Source organism: Euprymna scolopes, chromosome 18, assembly GCF_053919585.1.
Source record: "Euprymna scolopes isolate OS-2025 chromosome 18, ASM5391958v1, whole genome shotgun sequence".
Taxonomy (NCBI): domain Eukaryota; kingdom Metazoa; phylum Mollusca; class Cephalopoda; order Sepiida; family Sepiolidae; genus Euprymna; species Euprymna scolopes.
In genome coordinates, this window is record NC_136499.1 from 23,822,313 (window position 1) to 23,841,356 (window position 19,044).

Sequence of the window (19,044 nt, forward strand, 5' to 3'; positions counted from 1 at the left end):
TGCCAATTCTCTATTTTATTGGCTAGTAGGACAGAGTGGAAATTTGATTGGATAATCAATTCATGCTGGATTAACTGCAGAAATTTTGATACCAAATATCTTCTGACAATCGGGTTGTTGTGGATCGCTTCACATCCAGTTCTATCATTGTCTTCGGAATCATTAAAGTAATTTATATAAATGATGTAGAGTTTCTCACGATAAGTTGAAAAGTGTTTTTCAGGTGAGTGGTCAGGTGTAATACAGCATAATCACATTGACATACTGGTTCCAGTTGGATCACCAGAGTTAAGCAATGTTAAGCCTGGTCATTATTAAAATGGATGACCATTTGGGAATTCCAGGTGCTGTATATGCTCTCTGTTTATCTCAACACTTTCCAGTTGTCCTGGACCTCTCCTTGCTACTGGAATCAAGGAGTGCCGATTCAGAAGTGTAGTTGGAGATTGTGCAACCTTTGACTCACAATTACATGCGCAGCTACCCTTGCAGGGGATATCCATTGTCTCTAGAGACTGAAGAGGCATCGGTGGGGTGTATTTAGGATTATCTTTGTTTAAGTATTCAAGAATAGGGTATGGGGTGGGCTTAGTTGTATTGTATTAGATTTTAGGGAATTGGGAGATTCCTGATTCTTTGAGTATAAATTCTATGCAAAAAACAAGTAGTTTTATTGTCTTTTTTTTTAAATTGAATAAAAGGTTTGTATTTTGGGTTGAAAATTCAATTATATTTTTTAAATGTAATCATCTGCTGAACGGTTGGTTTAGATTTTAGCTTGATGCAATACTGTAAAGTTAGTTTTCCAAATTGGAGTTGGAGTGTTGGTTCATGAGGCTCTCTGCTAGGGATATTCTGAAGCTCATTAGGATGAGCCTCAATCCCTCATGATGGATTGGGTTATAGAATTTTTTTTATCTGTATATGCAGGAGCATGGATCAGAAAGTTAATTTGGATCAGATTAAGATACTGTATACTTTTACTAGTGTTTGCATATTTCTTCCTCAGTCTGTATTGATAATTATATAGAGAAGAGTGCTTTACCACATTTTTGCTTTAGTGTGAGAATGAAGGTTTTTTGTCAAAAATAATCTTCAGGAATTTGTGTTGATCAGTCACCAGTATTTCTATTTCGTCTAACTCTAGTGATTGTGTTTTTCCATAATCGGTAAAAGCGTATGCAGTGTTTTAGTCTTTGAAAAATTAAATTCATTTGATTGTCCATTTGTTAATTTTATTCATGCATTAATACAGTTGATATTCTACAGTTTATGTTTTGATCTGGAGCTGATAACATGCAGACAAGCATTTGGTTATGTTGTTTATCTTAAACGCGAATGGGGTCATTGACAGTACACTTTTTTGTGAGAGTTTCTCTTTTTGATTTTACACGTCAGAAATGATTAAAACTGAGAGAAAGTTGCTTATAAAATTATTAATTCTGCCTTTTAATCTCAGACTGTTTCTAAGTCATATCATCATATGCTTTTGTTAGATCAGAGAAAATTTTTTTATTTTTTTTTTTTATTCAATTTTCACCCCAAACAAGGCACAGTGCCACTTTTAAGCAGGGGGCTACTATTAGGGAATTAATTAGCGGGGTCATTATGAAGGGAGAAGAGTAGAAAGATGTTTGTTAACATTACACTTGAACTTCTGCATATCATTGCAGTTGGGAAAGCAGAATCCCGGAAGGGAGTTCCAAAGACCCGCAGTTCTGGGGAAGAAACTATTGGAGTAAAAGGCTTTCTTGCACCTAGGGATCTCTACTGTAAAGGGATGAGACTTAGTAGCTTGTCGGGTTTGTCAGGGGTAGTTACGTCGGGGAGGTACAAGTGTTTGCAGTTCGTCAGAGCATTCACCATTAAAGTATTTGTAGAACAGGCAGAGGGATGCAACATCTCGTCGATGGGACAGAGGTTGAAGCCTAGATGACAGTTCAGGACCTATCAGGTTTGCGACTCTTTTTTGAACCCTGTCCAGGAGCGAGAGACAAGCAGCAGATGCACCAGCCCACAACAGTACTCCATACATGGGCGAATGGTTGCCTTATAGAGGTATAGGATACTGGCAGGCGTAAGTAGTTTTCTAGCATGGTAGAGGGAGCCAACCTTTCTTACAGCAGCCTTGGCAATGCTCTCAATGTATCTATTCCAGTTCATATTCCCTGTAAACGTTAGGCCGAGGAGTTTAAAAGAAGTACTTTCAGGCAATGTGTTCTTGGCCATTGCTATTGGTGGTAGAGAAGGTTTCTTGTAGTTATTGAAGGAAACAAGCTTAGTCTTAGCAGCATTGAATGTGACCAACCATTTTTGTCCCCATTCCACTACGGATTGGAGGTCATCCTCTAGTGTTTCTGCCATTTCCTTGGATATGTGTTCATTTGTTTTCCCCTCATATCTGTTATAGAGAGTGGTGTCATCGGCAAATATACCCATCTCCGAAACAATATTATCAGAGAGGTCGTTTATGAATATCAGGAATAATAGAGGTCCAAGGATAGACCCCTGAGGTACTCCCGCATTTATGTCATATTGTTTGGATGTATGTCCGTCGAGGACAACTTTGATTTTTCTATTACTTAAGAAGGATTTAATTACATTATGAATTCTTCCAGTGATTCCATATGATCTAATTTTCCTTAGAAGACCATCGTACCATACCCTGTCAAAAGCCTTAGATATATCAAGGGCCACCGCTCTACCCTCCCCTGTTTTATCCAATGAACGGTATATACGTTCAGAAACTACAGTTAAGATATCTGCTGTTGAACGGGCTTGCCTGAATCCATATTGTTTATCAGTCAGGAGTTTAGCAGCTGTTAGGTGCTGGACTAGGGCTTGATTAACTAAGGACTCAAATATTTTGGCGAAAAGCGGGAGGAGGCTAATGGGGCGATAATTTAGTGGGTCAGTTCTTTCACCAGAATTCTTGAAGACTGGTACCACAGAGGCGGTTTTCCAGCAGTCGGGAAAACAAGATTCGTTGAGGCATTTATTGTAAAGTTTGGACAGAACTGGAGCAACCTCGGCAGAGCATTTTTTTAATAGCACAGCCGGGATGAGATCTGGTCCACATGCTTTTGAGGTGTCTAGGTTTTTTATAATAGCATGTACCTGAGAAGGGGTGATTTTCAAATCGTCAAGTGTGGCGTCTGTTCGCAGAGGAAAATCAGGGAGTGAGTGGTGTACCGAGTTCAGTGTGGAGTTTGAGGCAAACCGACTGGCAAGCAGATTAGCCTTGTCAGTTGCCGTGCAAGCAACCTCATGATTGTTTGTTAGTGGAGGAATAATTGACTGTCCATTATTAACTACGCTGTTGTAGATTTTCCAAAAATCCCGGGTTCCTAATTTCTGTGCTTCGATGCGCTTTCTGGTGGTTTCAGAGTAATCTGTCTTAGCTGTCTCTATCACTCTCTTACAATTATTTCTAGCTTCTATAAACTTCTGTTTATTTGAGCTGGACTTATGTCGGTTGAATCTGTGGAACGCATGCTGCCTTTGACAAATGGCAGCTGCACAAGCAGAAGTAAACCATTGGGGAGAGTGGGGCTTGCTATAGTATTTCCGTGCGGGAACATGTGCTTCAATAGCAGTTTTGAACCATTCAGTTGTCTCATTTGCACACTGTTCCGCTGGAAGAGTAAAGATATTTTGCCATGGGGCATCTCTGATGAGCTCCCTGATGGCTTCCCAATCAGCCTTTTTGTAATACCTTGTTGTTTTGAGTAGTGGGTCTTCAGTTTTAGGGCGAGAATTTAGGCTGATTTCTACCATTATCACAGCGTGATCAGCATTCCCGAGTGGGCTGTGGGCATTTGTTGTACAGTCATTGGGAACCGTTGTCAGAAAGAGATCTAGAAGTGAGGCATGTTGATCATGCTGGTCTGGGAAACGTGTCGGAAATGTAACCAAATGAGATAGGGAATGAGATATAAAGAAGCTATGTGTTGCGCTACTAGCTACGTCTGTGTGATTTGAGAATCCTAGCCAGTTACTGTGGTGGACATTGAAGTCACCAAATACATGTATTTGTGCGCTAGTATCGAGGGAGAGTGCTATATCTATGCTGTCTGAGACTTTGTTTATTAGGGTACAGTCTTGGTTTGAGGGAGAGCGGTAGAGAAAATACAAGTAGCTAATATTGTGTTGCATATTTAGTCTGAAGCACATAAAGGCCTGGCCCTCTGATTCTAGTTTTATTTCTCTAGTTAGGAGGAGGGTGTTTCGAATATAGACTCCAAGTCCATGCATATGTCTGTCTGAGTCCTTACGGTAGAGTGGGAGATAACCAGGCATGTTAAAGTGGTTAGAGGGAATGGAGGAGTGAAGGTTAGTTTCACTTAATGCTAAGATATCCGGGGTGTTTACAAGCAGAAGTGACTCAACATCATCTAAGTTAGTTCTAAGCCCGCGGATATTAGTAAATGCAAGCCTCAAGGGAGGAGGCAGGTTGGTTTTCTTTGAGTTTGGTCCTGGTTTAAACGTAACTTTTGCTTGAGCTGTCATTTCATTTTATTTTATTTAAAAGTTTCAGTTAGGGTGGATGAGTGAGGGGGTGCTGGACAAGTAGTTGTGCAGAATACCAGACATGCAATACAAGTAGACCATCAGCTGTCCTCACCCACAAGATTGTGGCCTCAGGAAAGCCCACCGGGGATGAGTGTAGGGTCCCTTTCCATGCGCGACATGGCACTACAAACATCCCGATATTTTACAACTGTTGATGGAGCAGCCGCTCTAAGCGCTACCAAAGAGTTAGGGCTCCTGTACTATCAGTCGGAAACAGCAGCCAGGAACTGTCAATCCGGTGCCCTCAATCCATTAGGCAAAGCCAGCCCAGTCCAACTGCACTGACATATATGGCACTGAAGCACCCCACTGTGTCCAGTTTAGGAGGATGGGATGTGGCGGGAGTGGGGAAAAGCGGCGTTCATTGCCCTAGTCAGGAAACAAGGTCAACCACTGGGTGATTCAGACGAGTCCCTGTGATAGTACCTCTACGCCTGGCCAATAGGCAAAGAAGGAGTATGAAAGCCGGGCGATAGACAGAGTCTATCTCCTCCTTAAGCAGTTTAGGTTTGCCAACCGGTGATTTGTTTGAGTCACCAGCTCTAGGAAGGTTGTCGTCCAGGACTGAAGAGGCCTCCCTCCCCTAGATTTAGTTTCAGAGTTTTCCTTTTCCTAGACGGATGACCTGGGAAGACCTACGGGTCCATCAGCTCCGAGGGGGTTCGCCCCGCGCCTGGGTCCTAATCCAGGTATTTCTGCGACCCCGCATGGGTAGTTAATATTTATTGGTTATTTAGGTTAATATCTCCTGGAAAAATCGGGCATTTAGGTTAGCTTCTACAGAAAATTTTCTCTCCTCAAGCGTGGTTAAAAAAGGGCATTATTATGCTTTCCATTTTCATTTTTACTGGGAGAGGGTATAGGTAAAAATTCATGCAGTGGAAGCAGCTAAATTTGCTACAGTATTGGATCGAGAGAGACGAGTTAATGTATGGTTAGATATAGTTTTGTAAGTTTAGCAATGTATGGTTAGATATGGTTTAGTAGGTTTAGGAATGTATGGTTAGATATGGTTTAGTAGGTTTAGGATTAGGATAAAGTGTTAGAGTATGATCTACTTGCTATTAGAAATTCTGATTTGGTGCCCAAACCGGACATTTAGTAAGACTGAAAGATAAGATATGCTCAGTATAGATACAAGAGAACATTTGATATGGAGTACAGTTATACCTGATAGATATAGGTTATTGCATATTCTGTAAGTATAGTTAAAGTATAGATGGATGGATAAGTAGTATTGTATACGAATGCATGGAATTTTAGACAATTTACAATCAGATATTGTTTTTTCATATTAGCTTCTCTTAATGAGGTTTCTAATCTGACCACATGACTCATTGTTGATCGTTGGTTTCTGCATTGACAGTTGATAACATGGCTATTAGATTCTATAAACCATATGAATGTTTGGTTGATCATACGTTTTATAGTTTTGTATAAACAGTTCATAAACATTTGTTTCATAGATTAGTGTTTAGAAATCAGGATTATAATTGTTTCCATGATTCCAGGAATTTACAATTCATTCAGATGTTGATAGCGGTTTGAAAATTCTTCACTGATTATTTGCTGGGAACAACAGTTTGATGAATTCATAATAGATTTCAGCTGGATTGATTGTAGAATTTTGAGATTTTCAAATATCTTCTGTTAATTCTGATAATGTGTATGTTTTAGAGTTGTCTGATTTGACGTTTAGTTAACGTTCTTTTTTTGCAATATTTTCAAAATAAAAATTGTTGGTTAACATTCTTTGCAAAGAAATTTAATACATTTTCATTAATGTGTTTGAAAAGAGTTCATTTGATTTTCCCAAATATTTTCAAAATTGTGTTTTGCTGCAGGAGTTAAATTTGTTCATAGAGTATTGCTGACTTTGCTTCCTTGGTTTTATATGCCTTAGTTCTGTGTTATATGTTTGTTATAGCTGCTTATTCTTTGTTCTGTGTAATTTGAATGAGTTTAAATTAGTGATTGTAACTTCATTACATCTGTCATTTTTGTTTAGGACAAAAATGATCCTAGTTGAGAAATTATAAACAAGTAAAAACTCATAATAGAAATGAAAAATTGGAGAATTGCAAATATAGGTTGCAAGTAGGTATCATGAATAGTTCAATAGATGTAGTTGTAGTAATATTAATAATCATCTCAAGATTAAGTTCACAAAGAGCAGAGTTTAGTTCTGTCCCGTAATAAAAAGAATATAAAACCTGGCAATTCTGACTATGTCAAGGTTGATTAAATATTACATATTATGGCAAATTTACTTTCTGATTGGTTCATTGCCTCCATCCTTGCGTATAAATGAAACCTTCCTAATATTCATGAACTCATCTATAACATCTTTCTTAGTTGTTTCATGATGTTCCGGCCAACTATTCCTCTGGCTTTCATCAGGTGGTAACCGCAATGGGATAGGAACTCCGAATCTCCAAACTGCATTCTCATCCATAGTTGTTGTCGTCTTACTACATTTTTGGTCAGTTTTGGGTAGGATTGAAACCGTTATCTTCAGACAATTCTCACCTGGAATCATAGAGATTCAACGTCTCTATCCACTGTGTCATGGGCCCCGAAGAGCGATCAAGATTGGGTTTTTTGGTCTTATAAATCCACGTTTATTTATTATCTGATCTTCCATGGTCGGTTCCGTATCGAACGGTATATATATCATTTAATTGGAATTCATTATTGAGATGAGTATTATTTATTAATTTTTTTTTTTTTTAATGCAGACTATTATTTTTATCTTTCTCAGTTGTTGTTTTACAATGTTCCGGCCAACTATTCCTCTGGCCTTTGTCAGGTGGTAACTAAATAAATTAATAAATAATACTCAACTCAATAATGAATTCCAATTAAATGATATATATCTATAACAATATTGCAAAATAGGTGCATTATTGTTTTGCAATCATTATCATAAAACCAGGGTGTGTTACATTTGCAGTTTTTGGTTTTCTTTGCTATTCAACCACCAAATAATATGTGGTGAGGTGTAAATGAAGCAAATGTTTATTGGTTTGTGATCGTTTTGACTCAAATGTTGATCTAATGTTGGACTATTTTTTGAGACACCTTCACAGATTGGATTATTTGGACTACTATTTTCATCTTGAGTGTTATTCTAACGTTTCAGACAATGTAACCTCCTTCTTTAAGTGTATCCTATCGAATTCAGGAATCTGGATGGAATTTCAAAGGAAACCCTTTATTTAATTCACAGAGGTAGCATGCTCTCGTTCCATCAGCCATGACTGGATAGAAGTCTCCAATAATTTGCAATTGTATTCTTAGTATTGTCTCTAAGGATTGGACCGCCAAAAAGAAATGTTACTTAGAACTGAATTTTACCTATTACTTTATCCGTTACACAATGATGCAAATTATCAATCCTTATTTCATAAGAATTTAGAAATGTAACTGTATTGTTGCTTTGATGCTTAGCTTTCAGAAATGTTTCTTGGAGAGAATCTAATTTTTGATTAAAGTTTATCAACCATTGAAGTTTACATGACTCATTAAATTAAAAAAAAATTTTTGTATTAAGTTGGGTATAAAATTTTTATCAGATATAGAAGAAAAACAGAATAGCCTTACCTGGCATTGGAGTTTTCGACAAACTCAGGCCATCCGGGATCATTTTGTTTCTGAATGGGTTAAAAGCTGGCACAATAATTAAGGCAAATGAGAGCAACAAAACCTGAAAAACAAAAAATGAAATTTTGGTGAGAAAGAAGTAAATGTGTTTTCAATGCAGAAAAAGACATTTTGTTTCATTTTCTCCTTCATCCGAACATTTATTGTGAAGATAGTCTCATCTTTAAGTTAAATAGAATTTACCAATTCCAGACTATAAAATGTCAACCCAAAAATAAACTAATCTACAAAACACACACCAACAAAAGTGATTAAAAATTTGAACTTATGTTTCTGAATTTTGGAGATGAGGATTGATAATTTGTATTATTCGAACTACTGTTCTCATCTTGAGTGTTATTTCCGTAATGGTTAAGACGATGTAACCTCTGACCTGCTTCAACTGTATCTTGTCAAGTTTGGAAATTTTTGTCAAACTCAGATGTCTAGGGTTTGTGGCATAACAGATAAAATATTAGTTAAAATTTAGTTGTAAGTGACATTCTTCTGGAGGTTGAAGGTTCAATCCTCAGTGCACATGATACTAAGAATACAACTGTGAATTACTTAAGACTTCAATCTGATCATGGCTGATGGAATGAGAGCATGCTACCTCCATGTATTAAATAAAGAATTCCATTTGAAATTCCATGCAGATTCCCAAATTTGACAAGAAACACCTGAAAATGGTTGAAAAATGGTTGAAACATGCTAATAGCACTCAAGATAAGAAATCTGAAATAATTCATAAACTTGAAACATAAAAAATGTTTACATTGGCTAAAAAAAAAGTTGATGTGCTATAAAACTAAATATCAAAACAAAATAATAAATCTAATTGAATTTGAATTTGGAGTAACTGTCTTCATAGTCTGTGATGGTATCCATTAGCCAACCTAATAGTCTGTGATGGTATCCATGCAACCCAAAATTTAATAGTTGCAGAAGAATTCACCACAAACAAAAAATATTTAAAAATATTTTTTGTATTCTTTTATATAAAAAAAACAATGATGGAAAGTGTAAGAGGAATGGCTCACCATAACACATGTGCTCGTCTGGACAGGTTTATTTGTTGAAGATAAAATAAAGGACTGAAGTTTCTTCATTTGAGTCACCAGAGATCTGGAAAAAAAATAATTCAGACATTTTTTTTTTTTTACTGGATTATACAAATTTTCATAAAACAAAACATTTCATGCATTTTTCAAAGCAGATGCTTAGACAAAGATGGGATAAAACAAAAAAAAAAAAAAAAACAAATAAGAGCGCTATCACGGTTGCAAGAGTCAGGTATGTGTATGCAGTGTGATGATGTATGCAAGTGAAACTTTGCCAGTAAAGGTTGAAAAGAATGTGTGTTGCATGAGGAAAAACAATAATAATAATATGATGGGATTGATAATGCGAATTTTAAAGAAAAGATTAGATTTATTGATCTTAGAGGAAGATTAAATTTGGACAATATAAGGAGATGTATGTTGAAAGAATGGATGAAAATTCTTGGATTAGTAGATGTAGAAGAGTTCATGTAGCAGGTTAAGTCACAGCTAAAATGGGAGGAAATGATGAGAATGGACTTCAGAGAAAGAGGGATAAATAAAGACCTGGACAGAGATAAGTTAATTTGGAAGTCAATTTCTAAAGTTGTCCAATGCATGCTAGCATGTTAAGCCGAATATGATGAAGTACTTTGACCTTTAATTTTTTTTTTTTTTTTTTTCAATATTTTAACTTGTCAAAATTTCAAGGAATATAAATCTGGATTTAAAAAGACAAAAATCCAAATCTTTAAGATGAATAAAGAAAATAAACTAGACAATATGTGTATTACAATAGAAAAATGCGAGCATGAAAAGTAATATGGTTAAACTTAAACATGGAAAAGTAAAGGACTAGTTCTTAAAACTGAAAAAGAAAAGGACAAGATATTCTAGTAAAAAAGGTAATAAATTTATAACTTAAAATATTGCAGCATTAAGAACTGATTATATAATGTTAAATTGAATTTAAAAAAAAAAATTTAATGCTGCAATATTTCATATATATGCAATATAAATTCAATTATTTATGAAGAATTGCATTTTTACCTAAATGCAAGCCCATGTCTGGTATTAATTTACCTTTTTGGACTTTTGTTGCATTTAATTGGTTACTACTTTAACACAGTTATGTGATCTGAGACGAAGGTTAACATAACACACTGTAACATGCAATAAAAATAAAAAATAATGAATCCAACTTACATATTTTGTTTCTCAAGGGAAATAATCTTTTTGTGTAGTTGTTGATTTTCCACAGTGCAGAATTTAACTCTTTTCTCCAACCCGTCCACATATTCCTGTCTACGTTTACGACTTTCCTTGGCAGAGATCTGAATACCAAAATTAAAATGAGTTTAAATGTAGAAATTATGCAAATTTCTCGAAAATTCCATGAGAAGAAAATTAAAGACAACTTCATTCTCAAGATGCATCCTTTCAATCAGTGCAATTTGTAATGAAAATGTAATCTTAAACTGAAATGTGACAAACCAACGGACAAACTGGCTATATGGACATTTCGTTTTTTTTTTTTAATTAAAAAAAAACAAAAAAAACAGACAGTGCTCATTTTGAAGTTGTATTTTAGCCAGGCAATCTCGCACAACATCACGCTGCAGGTTCTGCATATTTCATCATTGCTATTTTATGATCAATAAAGAAAAGATTGAATCCGCAAATAATATGATTTTAAATAAAGATCATTTGTGTAATTTATTATTAAATTAAACTTAGATAAATTACGAGGACAAAAATTATGTTTTTATCAATGGACGATTTTGTGAGTTATATTTTTTGCAAAATAAAACTGAGTCAATAAAATATTAAAAATTAAATTAAAAGCTCAATTAAAAATATACACAGTCTATCATTGAGGGGGGTATCTATAGGGAAACTATGTGGGGAGTTGAGCAGCAAGATATCCATTCACAATACATTTAAACTTCTACATGTTAGTACAGTCAAGGAAGTAGAAGACCAGAAGGGAATTCCAAAGTCTAGCAGTTTGGAGGAAGAAACTATTAGAGTAGAAGGCTTTCCGGCATCGAGAAACCTCAACAGTGAAGGGGTGGGATTTTGCTGCCTGTCAAATTAGTCAGAAGTATTTATGTTGAGAGGCACAAGTACTGAAAGTTCATCAGAATACATTCCATTAAAGTACTTGTAAAACAGGCAGAGAGGTGCAACATTGCAGCAACAGGACAGGAATTGGAGTTTGGTTGATAATGCAAAACCTATTAGGTTGGCGACTCTTTTTTGGATCCTATCTAAGAGGGAAAGGCAAGGCCACAATAAGCTATGCATGGGAAAATGGTGGTTTTGTAGAGATATAGGTGTGAGTAGTTTTCTAGCATGGTAGAGAAAGCCCACCTTCTTTGCAGAATCCTTGGCAATGTCCTCAAAGCACTTGTTCTGGGCAGTTCTAGGAAAGAAGCTTTGTTCATGAAATCTGCATTTAGATTTAGGCACAGATAGAGAGTGAGGGAAATTGCTGACAGTGGTTGTAGCTAATCGAGTGTTTTTTTTGTGAAAGTTTGGCAAGAAGGGGACCATAGAATGGAACTCAGATGAGCACTTGCCATGAAAATAACAACAGAGCAAAGACAGATGTCTCTTCTGTGGGAAAAAGATTGCAGGGAAGAGAAAAGTGCATCACCTACTACGTTTCAAGCTTTGAACTCTATAAAGGCATTTCACTAAAAATTGGAAATCATTCTCTAAGGTTTCAGTCATTGACTTGAATATATGTAAATTCGTTTTACCCACATGCTTATGAGTGTGCTATCATCAGAAAATATACCTATCCTGAACACAATTTTTATTAGAGAGGTCATTTCAGAAATAATAAAGGTCTTTGATGCACATCCGCATTTATATCATGCAATTTGGACATATAGTTGTCGAGGACAACCTGGATTTTCTCTTGTCTAAGAAGAATCTGATTAGATTAAGTATTCATTCAGTAATTTCGTGCTTAAAGACTTTAGCAGAATCTATAATGTAGATGAAACAAGTGTTAAAGTTACCTTATTTCTTATTTTTCTCCGAACTGATTTTAAAGCTCGTTCTTCTTCTTTAGTGAGTGGCATGTTGGTAGGCAGAACATAACCTTCACGAGTCAGTAAAGTTTTTTCTTCTTCTGTCAACACCAATGAAACCTGAAAAATAGCAACAATACACAAATCAATAGTTTTTGAAATAAAAAAAAATATATTTCTTTTCTTTTTTTTTAGGTAATGATTATAAAACATTTTTGTTAATACATCTCTTCGGCAATTTGAAATGATTGCAATCAAACAAAACATTTTCTCCGAGTTAGTAGTAATAAGTGTTTAATCTCAGGAGGCTATCCTCCCAGACAATACAGCCTCCTTTCAGGATGGAAGCTTATCAGCTGAAGCACCCTTATTTGTTACATTCTTCCATCCAGAGCGATACGTTTTTGAAGCTGGATTTAAAAAAACGACCGGTCTAACTTTGCTCGTATGGGGGAGACAAGTGAAAAGTATCACTAACGAAACCAAATCAAATTTTAACTTGCACATAGAAAATCGGGAGCCTTTTTTTTCTTTCAATCATTCCTCCCATATATATATTATTTATAAAAAAAAAACCATCAAATGGAACTAGTCCTGCTTGATAATTGCATGAAAATGAAACAGTTGTAACATTATGTACTTTTAGTGTCTCTCGCATATATATATATATATATATTTTTCATAATGTTTTTAGGGATACAAAATTTAAAGCAAAGGGAATGCCTCCTAGGTTTGAACGTGATTAATCTCTAGGGTGTTTGACCATAACGCTGTTTTATTTTAATTGTGGCCACAAAGTCACGCACCAATGTTAATTAAAAAAGTTAAAAAATTAAAACAGTTATAGTAGTAACATTTATTCAAATTCAACATTCTTTACAAGGATTACAATTGTTCGATATGTTCGCCGTTTGCAGCTATGCACGAGCCAATACGAAATTCAAAGTTCCTGTACACACGATTCAGTAAATCAGCATCACCATCAATTTGAAGACAAGCATCAATAATACGACTCTTCAGATGATCTAAATCACGAATCTTCGTTGAATAAACAATTTGCTTAATGTGACCCCAGAAATAAAAGTCCATAGGGTTTAGGTCAAGCGACCTGGGCGACCACTCTACCGTACCTCTTCGACCAATCCAATTTTCAAAATTCTCGTGGAGCCAATCACGCACAATCGTTGCGTAATGCGGCGGGGCACCGTCTTGCATAAACCAAGTAAGTCTGCCGTCTCCAAGTAAATCAAACTGCGGTATCAAATCATTTTGCAACATGTTATGGTATCTTTCGCCAGTAACTGTCTGATTGAAGAAGAAAGGGCCCAACACATGATCGCGCCACAAACCACACCAAACCATTATCTTGGGACCGTTGTGTTCTTTGCTGTCTAACATAAAATGAGGATTGTCTTGCGAATAGTATCGGCAGTTCTACCGATTGACCTCTCCACTAACATAAAAATTTACCTCGTCGCTAAATAACATGTTTCGCCTAACAAAATCAGGATCTTCCTCGAGTTGAACCTGAAACCATACAGCCATTTCTAAACGTCTGCCACTATCATCCTCATACAATTTGTGTAGAATTTGAAGTTTGTAAGGATGAAACTTTTCTGCTTTGAGGACCTTCTGCATCGTTGAACGAGGAACACCAATTTCACCTGCTGCCCTTCGCACTGACTTCCTTGGACTGCTTGCAATTTTTTCCAACACTTGTGCACGTGTCTCTGCAGATAAACCTGGACACCCACTTCGTTTTTTGTCAACGACGCAACCAGTTTCTCTGAATTTGTTGATTAAGCGACCGACAGAAGTGTGTGACACATTTTCATGAGGATGGTTTCTGTTGAATTGCTCAGCAACACTTCTGTTGGTTGCACCATAACAACCAGATAAGAAAATTATTTCTACGCGCTGCTCTGTAGTCAATGGCATGTCTGATCTGAAATAAAAAATTATAAAATTAAAAAATTATATTAATAAAAAATAAATATTAACACTGGTGCGTGATTTTGAGGCCACCCTGTATATGAGAGAGAGAAAAAAAGAAATGAATTTTACTACAGTAGAAGCATCAATGCTTCTACTGTAGTAAAATTGATCTCAATATTTATACATGTATGCCAGCGCATCTCACTATGATTACTGAACATTAAAAACAGTTCCTTCAATAAGACTGGAAGCAATCAGTGATCTTTAGCAATGGTGTAAGTTCTCGACAATGGAAAAAACAATTGTCAGTATCACTCTGAAGAAGGCTCATGAGGCCGAATATTTGGATTAAAAAAATAATTCATTTATTTGAAAAAATAAATAAATAAATAAATAAATAAAATAATCCTGGGTATATTTTCAAATCTCTCTCTCTCTCTCTCTCTCTCTCTCTATATATATATATATATATATATATATATTATACACACACACTCTCTTATAATTTTAGTTTTTTTGTGTATTGATATTCATATTAAAAACCCTTTTTTCTATTTATTTGAAAAGAAAATACAACTTTGTTATATATGGGTTGTGGAATTGTATTCATCTGCAAAAGATCTAGCTAATTTGCATATTCTTTTAAACATTCATTTTAATTAATTCCTTATTAGTTTTTCGGTTTTCTTGTGAGATGATCATCTTTAGTTAACTATTATATTTATGCAGATATTCTACAGGATTCATACTTGCATACTATTTGCGTAAAAAGATTATAGTAAACACAAACCTCTTTCTATATATATTTATGTATGCATATATATATATTTTTTTTTTTTTTGTTTAAAAAAATGTTGCCTACCAAACTCCTGTCAGTTTTTGGTCTACAGACATGAAACAATATATAGAGTTTTCAAACCCATGTGAAACTTTATATTTTGGTTTTAGCCAGGGAAAATCGGTGTAAAAGTGTGAAAATTAAAAAAATGAAATTTGCCAGGTGAAGATCGAACAACAACATTACAAATTAGTTCATGTTTTAATTTTTAGCCTTGCAGCAAACATGCCTTCATAGCTCAGGTATTAATGTTAAAGGAAAAAGTAAGTTGTAAGCTAAATGTTTTCATTTTGAAGCTCGTGGTGGTGCATGAGTCTTTTTTTTTTTTTTTTTTGACGTTTTAAATCATTACTATATTGGGTCCAATATGATATAATAAATATGAAATCTGCATTAATCAAAATATCACATTTAAGCATATTTTACGACCGGTCAATGCCGGGCGCCCTGCTAATATATATATATATATATATATATATATATATATATATATATATAGAGAGAGAGAGAGAGAGAGAGATTTTCACACACACAAAGAAACATTTTTGGTCATAAAACATTTCAGTGAACAAATATTAATTGAAAATGTATTTATGGAATACTAGGGAAAGTTTGGATTATATGAACCAGTGGTGTAATGGATAAAGAACTAGGTAAAAATTCAGTTGTGACACTTTTCTGGAGGTTGAAGGTTGAACTACTTAAAACTTTTACCCAGTTATAGCTAACGAAAGAAGAGCATGATACCCCCATGGATTAGATTAAATAAAGGGTTCCATTTGAAATTCCATTTAGATTTCTGAGTTCAACAGCAAGATTCCCGAGTTTGACAAGATGCATCTAGAGGAGGTCAGCGGTTACATTGGCTAAAATGTGAAAATAACACTCAAGATGAGAATAGTAGTCTAAATAATACAAATTATTAATCCTCATCTAAAAAAAAATCAGAAACTTTAGGTTTAGTATTGCTTGGATTTTCAACTAATTTTCACAAAGGTTGATTATCTGTTATTTCTCAGCAAGTGGGGGTGTGAAAAAGCAATCGAGATAATTAAACATCAGATGAAATAATCTTCTTAATAATTAAGGGAAAAGAAAGAAATGGAAAAGCCCAAATTATTTAGTACAACTAAAGAGATTATGTTGATATACACTGCATTAATGTTTTGTGTAAAAAAAATTGTATACTTACATTGTTGTTTTTATTTGAAATTGTGTTTTGTACTTGATTGTGTTTGATTGTAAAAGATTCCACAGTCTTGTCTGATGGCAATCGAATCACTTTGATGGTCTGAGGTGGTTCAGTTTCAACAATGTTGTCATTAAGCACCCATGCATTGTGTGTAGAGATGCTTTCACCACCAGAACCTGAAATAAAATGAAGATATTACTGTAAAAATTCCATGGTTGTTTTTTTACCGTCCTCTTTTTACTTTAGAAATAATTATCAGATAAATATTTTTAATTAAATGAAATAACCATTTTAACTTTTTAATTTATTAAAAATTTAATCAATATAAACCTTGTTCAAATAAATAAGTCACTTTCTTACCATAAAACTAATTTTTAATTAAATATCCTTTTAAATAAAATGGATGTCACTTTTAAGTCGATAACAACTGAATTCTTTTGAATTGTTAGATTTTGGTACAATGCAGTTTGAAAACGAGTAAAATCTTAAGTGTTGACACTCAACACCAGACATTTCATCTTTGATGATTGCATGATCTTTAAAAGAGTAAAGTGATAACTAGGGATGTGACAACAGCATATTCTTTTCATTGTTTTGACTCTTGAGTATATATCCGTTAATATTTTATATGTTTTTATATAGACTGATGCGGTTCTTGATTGATTGACTGTTTCTTACTGTGTTGGATATATACTTGAGAGCCAAAATAATGAAAAGAATATTCTGTTGTCACAGCCCTAGTGATAACATATACAGCATAATCAGTCCAGTTAGATCACCAAAATTAAGCAATTTCAGGTTTGTTAAGTATTAATATGGGTGATCATTTGGGAATTCTAGGTGCTGTATATGCTCTCTGCTTATTTTAGCATTGTTTCCAGTCATCCTGGATCTCTCCTTGCCATTGGACTCAAGCAGTGCTGATTAAAGAGAGATGTGGTTGGTGATTCACAAACTTCTTTGGTCGTTATTTTGCCAATGTTCAATTGTCTACTTACAGACGAGAACCTAACAGTTTAATCTAATGACTATGAGTGTAGTTTCAGTCCACAAATATGTTGGTTTGCGTTATGGACCTACGATGCTTCCGCTGGCAACTACTTAAATTCAGATGTACTACAATTATTTTTTTCTTTTTACATAAAACGCTGTATAGTATCCATAATTCTAATTTTCCCTTCATGTTTCATAATCGATTCAATATTCTTTCAATTCTAACAGAGTTTCGATGATACATTTAGGTGCCATCTTACATATTTCTGCAACCAGTGGTTCTGTTCATTTCTCTAAGTCAATAACAGCAAAGTCAGAAAGGGTTAGTCAATAATGGTTCAGAGTAACACAACTTCTTTTGTAGGCAATTAGTAAACTCCTCCTACTCCTAAAGAGAAATTAATAGAGCTTCACGGTTGAGCTCACATTAAGCAGAAATGCCAATCCTCTTGCTGATAGTTTAAATAGGATAAAGTTGATTGAGATTGTCGGACTGACTTCCTCATCTTGGTTGTTATAGACACAACGTTTCGGCCGTTTTGCCCTCCAGCCTTCATCAGGTGTTTTGTATCGAACTGGGGAACCGTTTGTTAGGAGTCTCGAACCCAACCCATTATTATTATTACGGGGGTACTGTGTTCGGTGTCCTAGTGACATATGGCCGAGTGGTCCTAGACGTTGTATCAAAGTTTACAGTTACCCAAAGGTGCTGAGTTCAATCCTGAACGAAGGCAGTGAAAAGTAACATTCAAAACAGAGAATCAGCAACTATGTCCAAGAGCCTAGCTGGAGTCCGAACGCGGTACCCCTGTAATAATAATAAAGGGTTGAGTTCGAGACTCCTAACAAACGGTTCCCCAGTTCGATACAAAACACCTGATGAAGGCCGGAGGGCAAAACGGCCGAAATGTTGTGTCTATAACAACCAAGATGAGGAAGTCAGTCCGACAATCTCAATCAATGAAAACACCTCATTTCAAAAATACAGACAATTACTAGGATAAACTTCTTCAAACTATGTAGGTATGTTAATCCAACATAGTTTAATTAACAAAAAGAAAACTGATAAAATACTAATAATAGATCAAATTTTCATTAATTCTGATTTTACTTTTTGTGAAATTTGTTTTTCTTTTCATAATGTTTAATGAGAAAATTCAACTAAGCTTTAATTATTCAAAATTCAAAGTTTGATTACATTTTAAGAAAAAGCAGATAGACAAAAAATTTTTAATATCAATATTATCTTTCCTTCCATTTCCACTTTACCAATGGTCCTTCCTATACGCTCCATTTAATTTGCTACAGTTTCATATAAAAATTAGCCAAAAATTATCATATAAAAACTGGTAATCCTTTTGCTTTTCTTTTTAAATGTAAAAACTTGTATTTTAAAGATATATTTATGTTTTACTATGTAAAGCTCTCTGCCATATGCCCGTCAGATAGATACTGATTTTTTATTGCTGTTGGCATATGGGCAATATTTGCTCTTTAACTCAAAGTATCTATAATATTTCTTGCAGCATTATTTGAAATAAATAATAAAGTGGGTTTAGTTATAATTTTAACCGTTGTAAAGACTAAATGGAATCTCAATATAAAAACTTTTGCCAAAATAAATTCTCAACTTTTGAGGAATTAAAGAATTTACTTTTCATTGTAATTTCGTTTAGTAAACATAAAATACTAAATTGGTATATCAAAAAGTAAAAACTTTTTCTTCAAATTTTTCAGATTTTTTTCTTATTTTAGTTTGATCTGTAAATTTTTTAAGTTTGAAAATAAAAA

The 19,044-nt window shown here is 34.7% G+C and overlaps 2 protein-coding genes across 2 annotated transcripts in view; one reads left to right on the forward strand and one right to left on the reverse strand.

Moving 5' to 3' along the window:
* The window catches only part of LOC145297525 (dol-P-Man:Man(5)GlcNAc(2)-PP-Dol alpha-1,3-mannosyltransferase-like), a 209,071-nt gene that overhangs the window by 18,835 nt on the left and 171,192 nt on the right, over positions 1-19,044 (forward strand). The window lies entirely within an intron of this gene.
* The window catches only part of LOC145297524 (uncharacterized), a 60,589-nt gene that overhangs the window by 4,939 nt on the left and 36,606 nt on the right, over positions 1-19,044 (reverse strand). Inside the window, exons 3-7 of the mRNA XM_080143440.1 lie at positions 16,261-16,436; positions 12,284-12,415; positions 10,461-10,588; positions 9,255-9,339; positions 8,176-8,278 (exon numbers count right to left, since the gene is read on the reverse strand). Coding sequence (XP_079999566.1) covers positions 8,176-8,278; positions 9,255-9,339; positions 10,461-10,588; positions 12,284-12,415; positions 16,261-16,436 — 624 coding nt within the window. The remainder of the gene's footprint in view (positions 1-8,175; positions 8,279-9,254; positions 9,340-10,460; positions 10,589-12,283; positions 12,416-16,260; positions 16,437-19,044) is intronic.